Raw genomic sequence first — 16275 nt, forward strand, 5'->3', positions numbered from 1 at the left:
ACCTTTACCCCCTAAATAAGTAGATGTGTAGAAGGGTCACCATCAACAATTCACACCTGATGGACATCAGAGGTCAACTTTCTCCAGTAGCTTATACTGGACACACATCTTTTTTTTTATCAAAGCAAATCCATATGACTTGTGTTGCCCTTATACAGGCCATTTTACAAGCAATGTCACAGAGGACTGAACCAACCTAAACCCTTTTTTTATGTTCTTCAATTCACAAAACTCAATTACACATACAGACTATGTTGATCTTCACTGCTTATCTGTTGGGGCAAGGCCTCCATATATTCCAGTACATAAAGTGCACTACCCACTCCCTTCCCACTTGATTTGACACATGTAATCGTCAGTGGCAGACTATTAAGCAGCCATGCAGAAGAATAACATCAGGTATCCACGAGCCAAAACTGACCCCAGGCATGTAAAAGGACACAGAACTACAAAAAAACATGAAATGTCAAAAAGACGTAGGACCTGGTATTTCTATTCTTGAGGCTGTCACTGCCCTGAGAGTGGCTTCTCCTACATGAGGCAAATGTCTGACAGTACTGACACTGTAATGGTGATTTTCCCTGACAGCTAGTGAAGCACATTAGTTCATAGGAATGGAGAGATCCTGATCCTTTGCTGTTTGGCATGTTGTAGCTGTCTTCCTTATTGAAATGAAAAGTCATGACTTTTCTACTGCGACTGTTTATCTGCCCGATCCACAGGGCAGACGGTGGCAAATATTTGTTAGAATAATACTGTATGACTGCATTATTCCTAGTAGCATGTTTGATTTGTTATGAAGCGCTTAACTCTGATACAAAATTATGCCATCTAATTATGAGTGCTTCTGTATGAGTGTTTCTGTGGAGAAAAATTACAATTCATTTGATCATTCCTTCAACTCCCTCTTTGCTGCTGTCGTTAGATTCTGTTTGCTTGAAAACAATGATCCAAGAATTCTCTGAATGCCTGAATGCGATCTCTGAGATGTTCATATACATGGCTACTGCTTCTGTCATACCCAACCTGCTGACTTTTTATGAGGTTCAGTCTGTTAGGGATCCCCCACATGTCAAAAACAAATTTGAACATGTCCAGATAAGGGATGACTCCATGTCTGACCACAAAGCTAGGCTATTGCTTTTTAATGCACTTCTGCCTCATTCTATAACAATTCGAAGTGCACTAACTTGCATTCCTATACTTACAAAGTAGCTTTACTCCTGAAAGGAAGATTATTGAGGCATTTCAAAAAGCTCCAGTACCTAGCAGGGAGTTTTACCTGCAACAAACAAGCAGCTAGTGAAAGATTTTAACATTTGTCTGGACATTGACTCCATCGCTACATGCCTCTGGCTGAATGATTACATCAAGGCCTTGAACAGATAATGGAGAAAAGTCAGAGACGCAGTAAATGGAAAGTAAAGAAACTGACAAATTGAGACTTCTGTGCATGCAGAGGCCAACCAACAGAGGTCAGTACAGTATACAGGATAACAGTAGTTATCCATGGGTTGGCTCAGAGACTTGTTACTGGCTTATTCACATAATCGAAAGTAAACCTCTAGATGCCACTAGTCAGGAGGATACCCAGTGCTGTTATGTCCTGACAAAATTCCACTGGATCACTATTTTCAGTACCACCAATGTTTTGAAACCAAATGTGTTAATTTATACATCATATATACATCCCTTCTCATTTCGTATTGCACTTGAACCATGGTGGTGCCGTCTACGTCATCTGTAAAAATAAAAACTTCTAAGCTTTGCAGCAGGCGTAACTCCCTAGAGGAGTTGGCTTGGGTAATAAATGTGCTGATGTTGTCCATACCTGGAGCAAATATTAGTAGCAGTGAGGGTTTGATGTTGAAATTCTGTTAGAACATGACTTAATTCTATTCTCAGAGTAATTACATTTATAGGCTATGCAACAGACCACTCAAAATGATAGTTGTAATGAAACTTGTGGAAACAGGGATCCAGAAAAGTAAATGTGTTAACAATAGCGTTTTGAGTGTACCAATGCAAAAAGTAGAAGGTTGCAAAGTGTAGGCTACCCAAGATAAACAAACGAATAAACTTTAAAATAGTAATGTTTTAATGATATCTTAAATATTGCTTAGTTCAGACACTGGAAAACAATCACAAATACATTTTAAATTCATACTTTACGTGGCCAGAGGTAGGCTAAAACATTTCCTAAATGTAAAAAGTTTTACAAATTTACTGTATAATTCCACAAAATGTCTGATGACACAATTCCCTTTTTTTCTAAAACGGTATGGGCAACCAAACACGGTTACTTGTGCACAATTGCTGAGTTAGATTTTAATGATTAAAATACTCTCTTATGTTTGCACTCAGGTCACTTCATTATGGACGGGTAGGTCAACCTCCACCTCCAATATAAAAATGTCAGAAAATGATTGAACCGTTTCCAGATGAACGATGATCTCTTGTGCACTTGGTCTCAACTTGGCCTCGCTGCCCCAGCATCGACACAAAAGGGACCGGCAGCTATCACCCTCCTGAGTGTCGAAGAAAGGGTCGTCTTTGACGGAAGGTCGTAACTCATAAGCTACAACTGCATATAGAACATGTTGACGCTCACCCACATATGGCTGCCCTCTTGTGATTAATTGCCAAAGAGTTATGCCGAAGGAGTAGATATCTGCTTTAGGAGATACGTCTTCTCCTTTCAACAGTTCAGGTGCTCTGTGAGTATACGTACCCCCAACATGACTCAACAAGGGCCTATTTTCTGGTATATCACTCCTTTGATCCAGTTTCAGTGAAGAGCCAAAATCAACTATTTTACAAACATCCTCCATCGAAACCAATACATTGGCAGGTTTTAGATCTAAATGCAAAATGTCGTTCTTATGAAGAAAATCAAGCCCGTGAGCAATATCAATGGAGAACTTAGTCCATCTAACGACTCCAAGCTCCTCTGCACAGTCGTATATGACCTGGTGAAGATTTCGATTTCCAACATATTCCATCAGAATGGTTCCAATGTTGTCCTCGTTTTCTAAATTGACCGGCACGCACGTTGTCGCTGCTATGATGCGTACAATGTTTTTATGTCGCAAATGACCAGCGTTCAACTCTGCCCAAAAGCTTTGTCTGGATGCAAGCTTGTTCTTGGTGCGCTTCTTTACTTTTTTGACCGCTACAGTTTCTCCAAAGTACACGCCCCTGTACACGGACCCAAAGCCGCCCGATCCAATTGATTGCATAGAATGTAGTTCTTTCCACAGGATCGTGGACGACCAAAGCCTGGTTGCAATCTTTCCATGTAATCTTTGAGCTGGTACTCGCAAGGTTGAAATAGAAGCGTTTTTTGCCAATGGACTGCTGCAAGCCCCGAAATTAAGACACTGATAAAGTTCCCTGGACAACAAGCGTGTCATGGGTATTGGAGAAGGCATTTCCCTTGTTCGCTCTTTCCATGCCTAGAAGGTCTAGTTTCGTGTGCGATTCATCCTAAAGTTATGAGCTGCAGCCATAGGCTACAACACGGCTGTCACTAGATGAGCTAATTGCTTCGTCAGCTGCTAGCTGAAACAACGATTGAAAGTAGGCCTATGGTAAGGTAAGTCAATTGACTAATAGGCTTTTTGGTGGGCATGTTTTTGTTGGCCGCAGAGCAATTAGGCTTATGCTACTTATATTTAGTAGCCTATAAGGCGTCTAAACAGGCCCTAGATAACTGTTGATGGGATTAATGAGTTTCTCCTAAAGCAAGACTGTAGTAGAATAACGGATGGATGAACACGGGATAATATCTAGCTATGTCCATGATAGCCACTGACTTCAAACATGATGTACTGTAACAACTCCAATTAATTGGTTCTGAACATTTACTTTGTAAATATGTGGTAAATCACTGTCTGATGCCTGGCTATTGTGGCTATGAATACAATTCCTTAGGCAGGAGAATCCCTTAAAGGTACAATCTGTAATATTTTCTTCAGTAAATTAAGAAGTTTTGTCTTACATAAACATTTAGGGTAAGCTGATGAGGCCTTCTGAGAGTTGTTTATCAACACAAGACAGCTCAGTGCCAGTGGAAAGTCAATTTCAAGTTTTTTGTTTCAATTTTCGCCTATGGCGAGGCCAGGTTGGCGCGGGCTTCAGTTTGTCTTATTGTTACTGATATTCAAATGTATTTTATAATTAGCCTACCTGTTGTAGTTTTATAGGTTTAGGAGGTCCATCTCATTAGCATGTTGTAAGAGGCATAGGACAGTAGAGAGATACCTCAGCTGACACCTAACAAATATTCCTTGTACGCCCTGCACACATACAAACACAAACAGTCTTCCATTAATTATTTGTTTTCTATTTATTAAACTTTAATTACATTGTGTAATAACACTGGAGTTGAAGACTGCAGCTCGTCTCTCTCATAGCAGCAAGGTATGTTTATAGAAAAAAAATCAGGTTATTCTGCCAGACAATAAATAATCTGTATCTTTGGATGATGTCAATGTTAAAAAATAATTGATAAAAGCTGCGTTAATTTCAGTTTTATGCAAAATAGATATATGAATTATTTGCCTATATTTATACAAATAAAACAGTAGTTTGTAGAATAAGTAAAATATACAGGATTAGCAACATGAGTCCATTATTACTACAGGATGGCACTGCTGAAATGCACTGAACAACAAAACCAACATGGCTGGAATGCAGTTTGCCTCTAAACAGAGGCCTCTGTACATCCTCGTCTTTGCAGAGGCGTCTCCACCTGGGAAGACTTTATGTCTACCCTCATCAACGTTTGCCTCCCAGTCAGACGTTGAGTGAGCCTCCTCCCTTCAAAAACTTGCCAATAATGATTACCCTGACAAAGGTTCTCCGATACCACAATACAAAAGTAATGGAGAGTATTGACAAGCAAAATCCATTAAAGAGGACAACAACAAGCAAGTCACAGTAAAAAGAAGGTATATAAAACTAGTCACACGCCTAGCTCTAGAATGTAGAACACACATGCCAACTGTTCAGCTCAGTTTGATACTTTTGTCAAAATAAAATAAAAATCCTACAAAAGAGGTCTGCAGCACCAGAAGTATCTGTTAGCAGCTTGATCCAATACCAGAAAGTTGCAGTATTGCAGTGTTTCTAACATACACATTCAACATGGTTCACTGGTACCACTGAAGCTTAACATGAAGGGTTGACATGAATACTAAAGTTCTGTGTCTCTCAATAAAGGAACATTAGTGTCTCAGGTATATGAAATTGGTTATGGAAAGCATTTTTTGTTAAGTGCTTGTCAATCAAATGATGAGATTAAAAGAATATAAAAGAAGTCAAAATCCAGTGGAGATAAATAAATTGTTGTAAAATTGCAATGGGTATTTTACCTCAAAGTTGCCCTTGGATTCAGAACAAAATCTACTGTTTTTGTAAACTGTACTGGTAATCAATTCCATCAATAATTTATATCTTCTGTTATTGTTCATTGACATGTTAAACCTCTATGAGAGACACTGAATATTTGTGCAAGTAAAGCAAAAATGACATTTTGATACTACAACACTGTAAAACTGTACCTGTAAAAATAAAACATTTGATACTGTATTTACACATTAACTTTCTTCTATTAGGTAAAACTCCTTTTTAAACAAGACGGTTGTATAGGAAACAAAAGCATTACATTTCCTAAAAGTGCTATGATTTAAAAATGAATATGCCCAATATAGCAACTACCAAACATTGTATGTGAAACTAAAGACCTTTCAGGTTCATCAATAAAACATATATTTCATAATGCTTTGAAACATTCATGTCCTCATTTCAGTGTCATCGTACAACCCTTGTTACAAATACACTGTCTTCTTTTCTAAAGGGCCTCTGATCAATTTCTCGGGGGGGGGGGGGGGGGGGGGTTAAAGGACATATTATTAAGTACCATTAACTTCAACTTCTTTGGTGCAAGCGGCACATAACGCCTGAAAATAGCGCAACAGTGGGCAAACAGCAAATTAAGTTGAAAGTTGAATATTGAGGCCTGGTTTCTAGATCTCTCCTTGTAAGCTTGACATTTGCATGTGCAAATCCGACCTCACGGAAAGGTACAGTTAGGGATTCTTGAATTAATTACAAATGCATCTACCAATCCAATGAATAGCAATAATCTCGTCAATTCACTCCATGTACACTCTTCTAGTAAGTGTGCATCATTCAACCGCTTTCAGTTACAGCATCTTGCACAGACAAAGAAAAACCCTGGGAATGTCACCTCCTAGGGTTAGCATATGAGTCAATTTAGCCACTTAAGAGTTTCTGGTCTTTCCTTATATCATTGCATTGAGCAGTAAAAACTTAGGTAACACAAAACCCATCATCTGACACACGTCTTAGCTCATAAATACTGGCACCCATACAGGTATCATGTTGTCTTACCATCACCAACATTTCTCTATCATTCTAACATTGTACAGTACAGAACTGAAAACAGAAAGGGAAAAATATGTTTTGCAACCACTTCAGAGCATTATGATTAATCACGTAAAATATTGTATATATAAAAAGGTAAGCCCTAAAAATACAAAGGAAATTGCATTTCCTAACGTCTCATAGCAACACATCCAAGGAGGTGATTCTCAGTTGTGAACCAATTATGACAATGGCTTTAAACACATCTTTTCTAGAATGTGTTTAATATCCACAGTCCAGTTCCCTTCAGTCTAGTTTGAGTAGGCCTAATTTCCCACAGAAATAACTAGGTGACACAAATGATTGTGAATGTGCATTATAGATAGTCACCAAATATTGTCATATAAAAAGGGATGTTTTTTTATTCTAAAGCAGAGAACATGATGGTTTCTAAAATGATAAATGTGTCTGGTGTGCTACTGAAAGCGATTCAGCCATCATTACTTCCATTGAAACATCTATTGAATAATCTTCTTAATGGACTTCGCTATGGATGAAATTCAGTCAAGGCTACTTGGTTCAGCTATAAAACCGTCAAAGGGCACATTTTCACTATCATAGGTTTCAAACCAATTTAAAGGTTATTAACCAGCTCTTCAGGTTGGACTCACTCCCTGTCTGACATGATTAACCATAATACCATTTAAATGTAACTTATATTGGGGAATCTTTTGCTAAATCACTGCTTGACTCAAGCAATAAAACTTGTATGTACTTTAGGTTCAGACAAATCAATCTAACTGTGGTACATTCTGATCTTGTCACTCCTCAAATAGAGTGTAATCCTTCATAGACCATGTCTTTACTATACATCTGTATTTCTAAGGAATGGAGTGAAATATTTGAGAATAGAGTTATTGCTGTTGAGTCTAAATGTAACACAAACCCAGGCTGATGTTTCCCTTCCTGTTAAGACATTTTCCTTACTCATACATGATTGAGCTATTTCTCCTTAATAACTGAAGTTGACTAAAGCAATTAAGACAACATGTAATCTCAAAACATAACCATATTGTATGTGTCTAACCTACATTTTACCACAAAATAACAACTTCATTTTAAAACATGCATGTCATAGTCATTGGCATCCTTAGTCATCTATCTACATGGAAAAGGACACACAAATTATGGTATGCATTTGCAAATCAGCCAATGGCTAAGAAAACAAGGGTTATTTGCAAGGGTAACCAGAAGATAACTTCAGCTGTCACCAAACCACAAACATAAACAGATAGAGCTAGTTCAATCTCACTGTAAATTAAATTTAAATCAGTTATTCTGCCAATAAACACCAGGGGTGGGAACCGTAATATTGCAGAATAAATCCTAATCCCCAATATAAAGTATGGTTGCAGATTTGTGATGTTGTGGGTCTGTTCTTTACTTCCAATGGCCCTAGAAACCTGTTAGGATATGTGGCACCATAAACTCCATCATGTACCGGGAGAGTTTAGGTCAAAGCCTGTCTGTCTCTGCCAGATGGCTAACCCTGAGTTGTTAGATGTTCCAGCAGGACAATGATCTGAAGCATACCTCCAAATCCACACTGAAATGGTTCACTGACCATAGATGTAAGCTTGTGCAATGGCTATCATAGTCCTCTGACATAAATCCTATCAAAACCGGTGGGGTGGGCTTAAAAGGAGAGTCAATAAGCTACGACTGAGGATATGTAAAGTTTCTGTGTGGAGGCACGGTCTTAAATTCCTTCCAAAATCTTCTCCCACCTTCTCAAACAATACAGGAGACAGCGTCTGACAGCTGTTATTTCTCAAAAGTGGGGATACACAAAGTAGGTGCCAATAATTGTGACATGCATGTTTCTGTATAATATTTTTCTTCAAACATTTGTAACTCAAAGGTTAGATTAATATAATATTTTGAGAGTAAGATCAAGCTGAAAACAACAATGACAATCTTTTCACAGCCTTTTTTGTTCATATTAACCTAGGGTGTCAATGCGTCTTAATAGATAAATATAGATAATTACATATATGATTACAAATATATTTATAATTTATATAATTATTGTGATGATAGAGAACAACAGTGTATGTCTCAGTGGGAAAAACAGGGATGAAACAGCAGCATCGATAAAACCTTAAACATCATAGCATGCTACTCAACTGCTTGCTAGATAATTGGTTGGCTTTGGTTTTGATAGGGATCCAGGATTTACATAACCTTCATTCCATGGTATATTCCCAATTGTGAGAACATACTGTATGTATAGTTGTATTGCTTGAACTCCGCCCACACAGATATGAGACAGATATGTGATGATGTTCAACATCACTTAAAGTTCAAAGTGCTTTATGAAACATTGTAAAATAGGCACACTATGTTTTAACTATAAGGCACAATATTTTAAGAATCAAAAATAAAAACACTGCAACCTCGTCTAAATCTATTTAAAAATATATTTTAGTACTCTGGATTGGGGTTTGTTATTGAACGAGTCTGAAATCTTGTAGTTCTGTACCAATTTTCTTTTTGTCAGTCCTGAATCTTTCTAGCTTTTGACATTATTTGCATTTGCATGGAATCATATTTGTTTGTCTAAGACAAATTGTGTGGGGATGATTAAGTAAACAATTGCTGTTTAACATACTTTCAATTCTAGAATTAGTTAGAGGTAGAGGAATTAACTAGAGGTAGTTAACCAACTAGTTAACCAACAAGTTAGCTTATTGCTAGTGTGTTAAAACATTTTAAATTGTCTGGCATTTTTAGGTAACAACAAGGCACTTCAGGGTGTGCTATAGTTTTTATAGTACATGTAAGGCGGCTGCCTGGTCCACTGCCCATTGCAACTCCCCTGGCCTGTGCTCTTATAACAAAATTGTACATTTCTATTATGATTATTCTTTACTGACTTATTTGCTCAAAATTCAACGATGTAGTACATGTCCCAATACAAACTATATCTTTATATTATCAATCGTATAGATTCTGTAGTAAGTCAATTTACCTTAACAATGAGGTGTTTATATTCAATACATATGTTATTTCTAACACTAAATTTCATTCTATATGTCCTAATGATCAATCACTCCAGACGAGTGTTCAACTAAAACTTGGATTCAGATATATGAATGGATTTCATAAACTCTGCATTGACCTAGTGCTGAACTAACTACTGAAAAGCCTGGTGAAAACGGGGCAGTGTGGTGGTTGTGTTCAGATTAGATGTGAAGGAGGAAGAGAGACCATGGAGGGGACTTCCAGATACTTCCGGGGCATCAGGTGGTTGGGGGGACAACTGAACTAGAGAAAGGGTCTCCTCTGGCAGGTACGAGGTTGCCAAGCTGCCCATGGCTCCTGTCTGGTTATAATGTGGGCCATTTAAGGGCAGGAAGTTAAAGAGCTGTGAGAAATCAAGCAATGATGAAGAGGTTGCCAGCGTGTCACTTGTTGCTGCTGCTGCTGCAGCCACTGCAGACATTTTGGAGAGGGACATTTCCTGGGTTGTTTCATCCAAGGGGTCCACCTGGGGGTCCAGCTCCAGTTTCGAGGCAGAGAACTGAGTGGAGGAAGAGGGCATGGTGCTCTGCATTTCCATCAAGTATGTCTCCAGGTCTCCCTTCAAATGTTGCTCCCTCTCTGGCACGGTGGTAGTATATGAGGTAAAGTTGGAGCCCAGAGGGTACTTTAAGGAGAAAGAGTGTGGAAGGCTGTTAAGGTGTTCTGTATCCGGGGTTGGAAGGGCAAGGACAGGACAACCATAGAGCTGTAGCTGCCTCGAGGGCAGAATGGGTGGCAGATCACCCATTGCTAGGTCACTGACAAAGGGTTCCAGCGAATCGGTTGGCTCTGTCTTAACCCTCAGCATCTCCCGAGCATGGCTCTTCTTCACATGGCGTGTCAGGTGGTCCTTCCTACCGAAGCGCTGGGCGCAGTACTGACACAGGAAGTCCTTACGCCCTGTGTGCACCACCATGTGCCTCCGCACATCTTTGCGGGTGTAAAAGCGTCGCTCACAATGCTCGCATCTGTGCTTCTTCTCTTTGGTCCCGCCCGAGGACTTGCCTGCATGTGTTTTAAGGTGTTCCAGGAGAACCCCTGTGCTGGCAAATAGCTGCAGACACACCTGGCAGGTGAGGTCTCCGCTATTTGCTGCATGGAGGGCAAGGTGGCGTTTGAAGCCCAGCTTAGTGTTGTAGCTCTTACCACATTCCTGGCAGGAAAATGCCTCCTTGTTTGGGTCATGAGTGTGCAGGTGATTCTTTAAGTGATCCTTTCGATGAAACATTTTCTCACAGTATGTACACTTGTGGGTTTTCTCTGGTGAGTGTGTAGCCATATGCCTTTGAACACAGATACATTTCATGAGTACTTTCATGAATTTCAGAAGAATGAAATCCTGCGTCTATGTTAGCATGCTGTGCAAGACACTGATCTTGTGATCTTAAAACAAGGATTCAATAACATATTTCTATAAAATATACTATGAAAGATCAGTTTATTTAACTATTAGTGGAGTACAGAGAGAACCAACATGCTACAGTTTGCTAAATAAGTCCAATTGTCTGTACCGTAGCAGCTTGTATTTGGAGACGAAGGCCTTGGTGCAGTCTTGATGGGAACACTGGTACGGTCTCTCTCCTGTGTGTGAGTACGAGTGCACCTTCAGCTTTTCTACACTATTGAAGGCCTTCTCGCATAGTTGGCAGGAAAAGTTCTTCCTGGGTTTTCCTTCAGCTCTCTTGCGCTTCCCTGTGGCCACCGCAAGCCTTACTTTCTCTGGAACGTAGTCAAGGTGCCCCTGGATTCCTGTGGCCATGGCACCCTAGGGCAGACCTGCTTGGTAAATAAGGGCACAGTCCCCAACTAGTCTTGATGCAAATGTTCGATTCAATTGTAAGTGGTCAACACCGCCAGGACTGAGGTGCCTGAAGCAAAGAGAAGAAGAGAGATGAGAATTGGGTGAGAAATGTATTATTATTATTTGCACAAAGTAATAAGTTCTTTATTGAAACCATTGCAAAAAGGTATATTGTAGGCCTTGTTTCTTGATATAGCCATGGTCACACTGGGTTGAGGTTCCAAGGGGATTTCGTCATATTGATCTTAGTCTTATAACTATATAGCTAAACTCGTAAACAGTAGAGCACACTGTCAGCTTTTTATTATATTTAAATATTTGTGCAGACCTCACTCTACATTATATTCCTAGGTAGGGTTAGTTACTTTGTTTTTTATGTAAATTGCTGCTATTGTGTATATTCAATTGTGTTTGTTATCTATTTTTATTACTTATTTTATTACTTATTCTGTAACTGGCAATTGAGTTATCTGAACACTTGAATTAAAAAAAATCTTTGTATTTGTCTTTTGAGGATGTCATTGATGTTAACAACATGTAACATGCAGCATGTTATATTAGGCAAAACAGCCACTTACCAACCCTAACAAAACACATTTTCAGCTGGGTAGTGGGCTATTGCATGTCTAGGCTACATGTGCATACAGCTATGTAAACTTGCCGTTACCCCCCCCCCCCCCCCCCCCACACACACACACACACACACTGCAAATGTAGGCTATAATTTATGCAGCAACCTCAAAACAACAGCTAAAGACATGGCCTTGTGTAACTTCATCATGGAAATCTGGTGAATTAATGTGAGCACATAACAACTATCCAGCAATCAACTGTCTAACGATAGTCTCTTCGTCACATTGTCAGTAGGATGGAGCTGAAACAAAAAAATCACATTTAGGCTAGCCTTTCGGTCAGTGGCAGTTTAGCATGTTTTATGACAACATAAATTAAGTGTGTTAAGTGTGACAAAGGTTTTGGGGATATGCACATGCAAATATTTATAGAACTTTTCTAATTAGTATTACTGTTTTTGTTTTGTCTGTTATTTTCTTCATTTTCACATCATCTCATCGAAAACGTATAGAGTAGGCTACGTCCTATTTAAACATATCTTGCACCCATAGGCAGTGATTCCTGTCGTTCAGGGAGTGCAACTTTGCTTCGATCGATGTCATGTTTACAGTTCTTTCTCGTGCACGCATATGTCAAAAGTAAAACTAGGATAAGTGTAAAGCATGCATTTTAATAATATTTTTTATCAAACGATGGTGCGCGTGTGTTCGCGTCAGCTGTCTTTGCTGAACTGTTGTTATAATAGCTTACTCAGAACTTAGTTCATAACTTTTATTATGATTTCTCTTATTAACTGGTTGTTGACATATAACCTAAGCAGAAAGTTGACGTGACTAGAACTAATGACACTATATATTAGAATGTTGTTAATATTTAGGCTATCAATCTTTAGTTTCCTCTGAAGTCCCAAACTAGGTGCTGATTAACAGAAACCTTTCCCCCAACTCACCCCGCTCTCATGATTTGAATAACCCTGAAATTTTAATTGAAGAAGTGAGTAACAATTTACTCAATTCACGGCAAACTTACCCTAGGTGTCTTAACATTCTTTCTACTGTGTTTTTCTTGACTTGTAACTATTTTTCGAATTTTTAATCATTTTTTCTCATGTTTTTTGCTAGACGCGGCGGGCCTGAAAATTGTTTGCTTTCCAGTCTTTCCAGCAGCCATTGTGTATGCGCTGCGATGCAACCAAACATAGGCTACAATTTAGCCACGCCCATTCACCGATACTCCCACTTCTTTCTTTTTGATTTGAGCAAAGTTCTGTCACTTTGATATTTCAACGTCAATTATAGTCTTCTTCGATAAAGATCAATTTCCCAACTTGCTAGTGTCAATCCTAATGACTACACTTAAGGTTCATTTATAACAATACCTTGTTATAAGATGTCATTACCGTTGTTCTATTGGTGTATTGGGGTGTCGGTTAACTGAACCCGTCTGCAGTTGCCTCTCTGATTCGTTTCCTGTTGGTTACATGTGCTGTCAATTTATTAACGGCTAGGCTGTGCCCATATTTGTGTGAGTCGCTGTGCGTTGTTGTCAAATGACGGCAGTCTGATACTAGTATGGAGTGAGATTATTATAGTTGGCCAGACGGTAGGGATTCAATATAGTGTGCACAACACCGAAACAATAAGGAACCCGCTGATCAGTAAGCTTGCCTACTTTATTTATCTACAAGAAAATGAAATTGTTAAGAGGGATGCATTATCAAAAACGTCAAAAGCGTTACATTTCGCTCTAGCTAGTTAGCTAGCTAGCTAACAATTGTTAGCCAACCTTCCGTACAGAAGCCTATGCCATGAACACTAGCTCTGCGCTAGTTAGCAGACAAGCATGGCTAGCACTACTCATCACAAAGCGAAGGTCAACAATGTCGGTTTTACTAGATTGCTGCGAGTTGTAGTTGCCTGCCTGTTAAGCTTGATACAGTTAAATTCAGACAGTATTGAAAAACAATTGCTTCTAAAAGCATGCAATGTTGGCACCCAATACCCATTGGACAGTTTCACTAATGTTGTTTTAGCATTACGACATTAAAGTTTGACATTATCTAAGTCACTTAGCTGTCACAAAATGAGGAAAGGGAAAAACATGTATTGTAAGGATATGAATAGAACGATGGAAAAATATGTTTAAGGCGTTGGTAGAACCAATTAGATGGTTCTTTAGCATACGTTCTCTACAAGTAGGGCTATAGTCATATTTATGGTTTCAAAGGGTGATAATCCAATACATATTGTTGAGTCAGGAGTGTGTGGTCATTATATGTATCCTATAAAACATGAATGGCAAATAATAGTTCATCAAATTATTATTATTATTTTTTAGATCTTTGGGCACTTTCTACCCCATGTCCTGTCAGATAAGATACACCTATTTAACGCCACTCAACACGCTTTCTGGCAGCGCTCTCCATAATGTCGTAGGCCAGGCAGAAATTTGAAGTTGTGCTAATCCAACACATGGATTTCTGGATTATAGCTGTGGTAGACTTGTACATGCCCCCTTATTTGGCCTTGCGACAGCAACATGGAAACAGTTAATTTATAAGTGAAAGGTTTTGGAGAACTAGCATGTATATGTATATTCTGAACTCAAAGGTAATTTGTTGTCTTCACACAGATTCAAATGGACAAAAATACACGCAAAGTACGGAATCAAGACATTAACCCATGCATTGAAGTAAGATTACAGATTGTACAAAATTGTAACTGCCCAATCAGGTCTGGAGATGAGAGTCTGGATTTGGTCAAATACGCAAAGGTCACTTTAATAACTGTCCCTAAAGGTGTGAGTTTGAGAAGTCAATTTTCATTTAATGTAAAGCGCTTTGAGCTGCAATTCTTGTATGAAAAGTACTATATAAATAAAGTCTGTCTAAAGTCTGTCATAAGACCGGATCTAAACATTAAATGCCAAACTCTGCTGACTTATGTCTTAGATTATTCTGGTTGTTAAGGACACTTGTCTCTCAACTGGACATCCAGCATTTCATCCTGAAGAAGTCCAGCCCACTCTATTTTCCTGTACAGCTATATTGTTTGCTCCAATATTGGTGCTGCCTTAAGCTCCTTGTTGGACCTAGTATAGAATTGACTGGGAGAATTTGACTAGAAACGCTGGTGTTTAGAGTATTCATGTACTTACTTGTCATTCATCTTTTGCAGGAAAGCGATGGATCGCAGAAGTGCATGGACGTCAACAACTATGATAAGAGTATGTGTACTGTATACTTCCTGAGATATAAAAACTGCAGGAAATACTGGGTAAGTGTTCTCCCACTCTCCCACCACAGAGGAAAACAACTAAAATGGCAGCTCAGTATTCTTTAATATAGCTTTTATGCTCCATTTAAAATAAAGTTGTGCGAAGTCCTCAACCCAAAGTCTTGTCTGAAATAAATAAAAACAATCTTGTGTAGAGAATAAGCATTTTCATAGTCTTTATAAACAAACTATTGAGGGCAAAGCTTGCACCTCTATTGATTTAAACCTATTTCACATTTGTTTTGCCCCCAGCACAACATCATGATAGAAAGAAGACATGGTGGCGTGAAACCGGACATGCCAACTGCTGAGGAACGACAGCAGATCTTGACTTCGATTGGGGGAAAGCCTTACTGACACATGATAAAGGCAACACAGGGATGTGTTTGACAGTTTGTGGCATGCTCTTATGGATGGAAACTGTCACGCTCCTGCCTTTCACCACACCTCAATACCAGTGCCACATAGAGGCGAGGCAGCCATCGTGGAACATGTACCAAGCATCATACCTCAAAGCAGCTTTTAAGTTATTCTTGATGCTCAATGACTCAATACAACGTTAGTCAAGCAAGTCTAGTTTCTTCTGGAAAGTTTCGGAAAAAATCTGGCCAGATTTTTTAACTGGTACCCTGACAAAATAACTTAAGCTACATTTACTTTGACCATAATACATGTCATATGAAAATAAAGACAATGTATAAGAAGTCGTAGTAGTGGAAATTCAAAATTGAAAACATTTTTTACAAATTCAGAAGAAGAAAAATGTCTGTGACCTGTGCCTGGGGGAATTTGCTGTCCCTGAAGAAAAGCAGTTTGAATATATATTAAATCATTAAAGGTCATTATTTTTGCAAAGGGTGATGTTTTGCTTTCCCAAGCGGACATCTATTACAAGTAGTACACTAACAATGAAAGCAAAAAACAGACAAGGCTGTGCCGACATAACTCCATGGGCTGACTCTGAGCTAGGTTATTTGAGAAAGCTTGGTGACACTGCTATGTATATGATGCATGATAACCTTAGATTACATGGTTTGTTCAAGATAGTTTCCCGCCCCCCATGGTCAAACAGGTACTTCAGAGCCCGTCTGGAGTGTTCACACCAGTGTGATCATATCAAAGTGTAGACAGTTACCTTTACATTATCTGTGT

At 38.9% G+C, this 16275-nt stretch overlaps 3 protein-coding genes across 3 annotated transcripts; 1 reads left to right on the top strand and 2 right to left on the bottom strand.

The window, feature by feature from the left end:
* Nucleotides 1–2266: 2266 nt before the first annotated feature.
* On the bottom strand, nt 2267–3482 carry mos (v-mos Moloney murine sarcoma viral oncogene homolog). Its single transcript, XM_047024009.1, has one exon. The coding sequence runs from the start codon at nt 3429–3431 to the stop codon at nt 2361–2363; it is 1071 nt and encodes a 356-aa protein (XP_046879965.1). The 5' UTR covers nt 3432–3482; the 3' UTR covers nt 2267–2360.
* Nucleotides 3483–6826: 3344 nt separating this feature from the next.
* Nucleotides 6827–13025, bottom strand: plag1 (pleiomorphic adenoma gene 1). The gene is made up of 3 exons (XM_047024044.1): nt 12878–13025; nt 10986–11342; nt 6827–10757 (listed from the first exon to the last, which is right to left on the bottom strand). Exons 2-3 carry the CDS (start codon nt 11231–11233, stop codon nt 9587–9589), a joined length of 1419 nt encoding a protein of 472 aa, XP_046880000.1. The 5' UTR covers nt 11234–11342; nt 12878–13025; the 3' UTR covers nt 6827–9586.
* Nucleotides 13026–13381: 356 nt separating this feature from the next.
* Nucleotides 13382–15827, top strand: chchd7 (coiled-coil-helix-coiled-coil-helix domain containing 7). The gene is made up of 4 exons (XM_047024423.1): nt 13382–13505; nt 14480–14539; nt 15025–15123; nt 15376–15827. Exons 2-4 carry the CDS (start codon nt 14486–14488, stop codon nt 15478–15480), a joined length of 258 nt encoding a protein of 85 aa, XP_046880379.1. The 5' UTR covers nt 13382–13505; nt 14480–14485; the 3' UTR covers nt 15481–15827.
* Nucleotides 15828–16275: the final 448 nt, after the last annotated feature.

This window comes from Hypomesus transpacificus, chromosome 8 (assembly GCF_021917145.1).
Source record: "Hypomesus transpacificus isolate Combined female chromosome 8, fHypTra1, whole genome shotgun sequence".
Lineage (NCBI taxonomy): Eukaryota > Metazoa > Chordata > Actinopteri > Osmeriformes > Osmeridae > Hypomesus > Hypomesus transpacificus.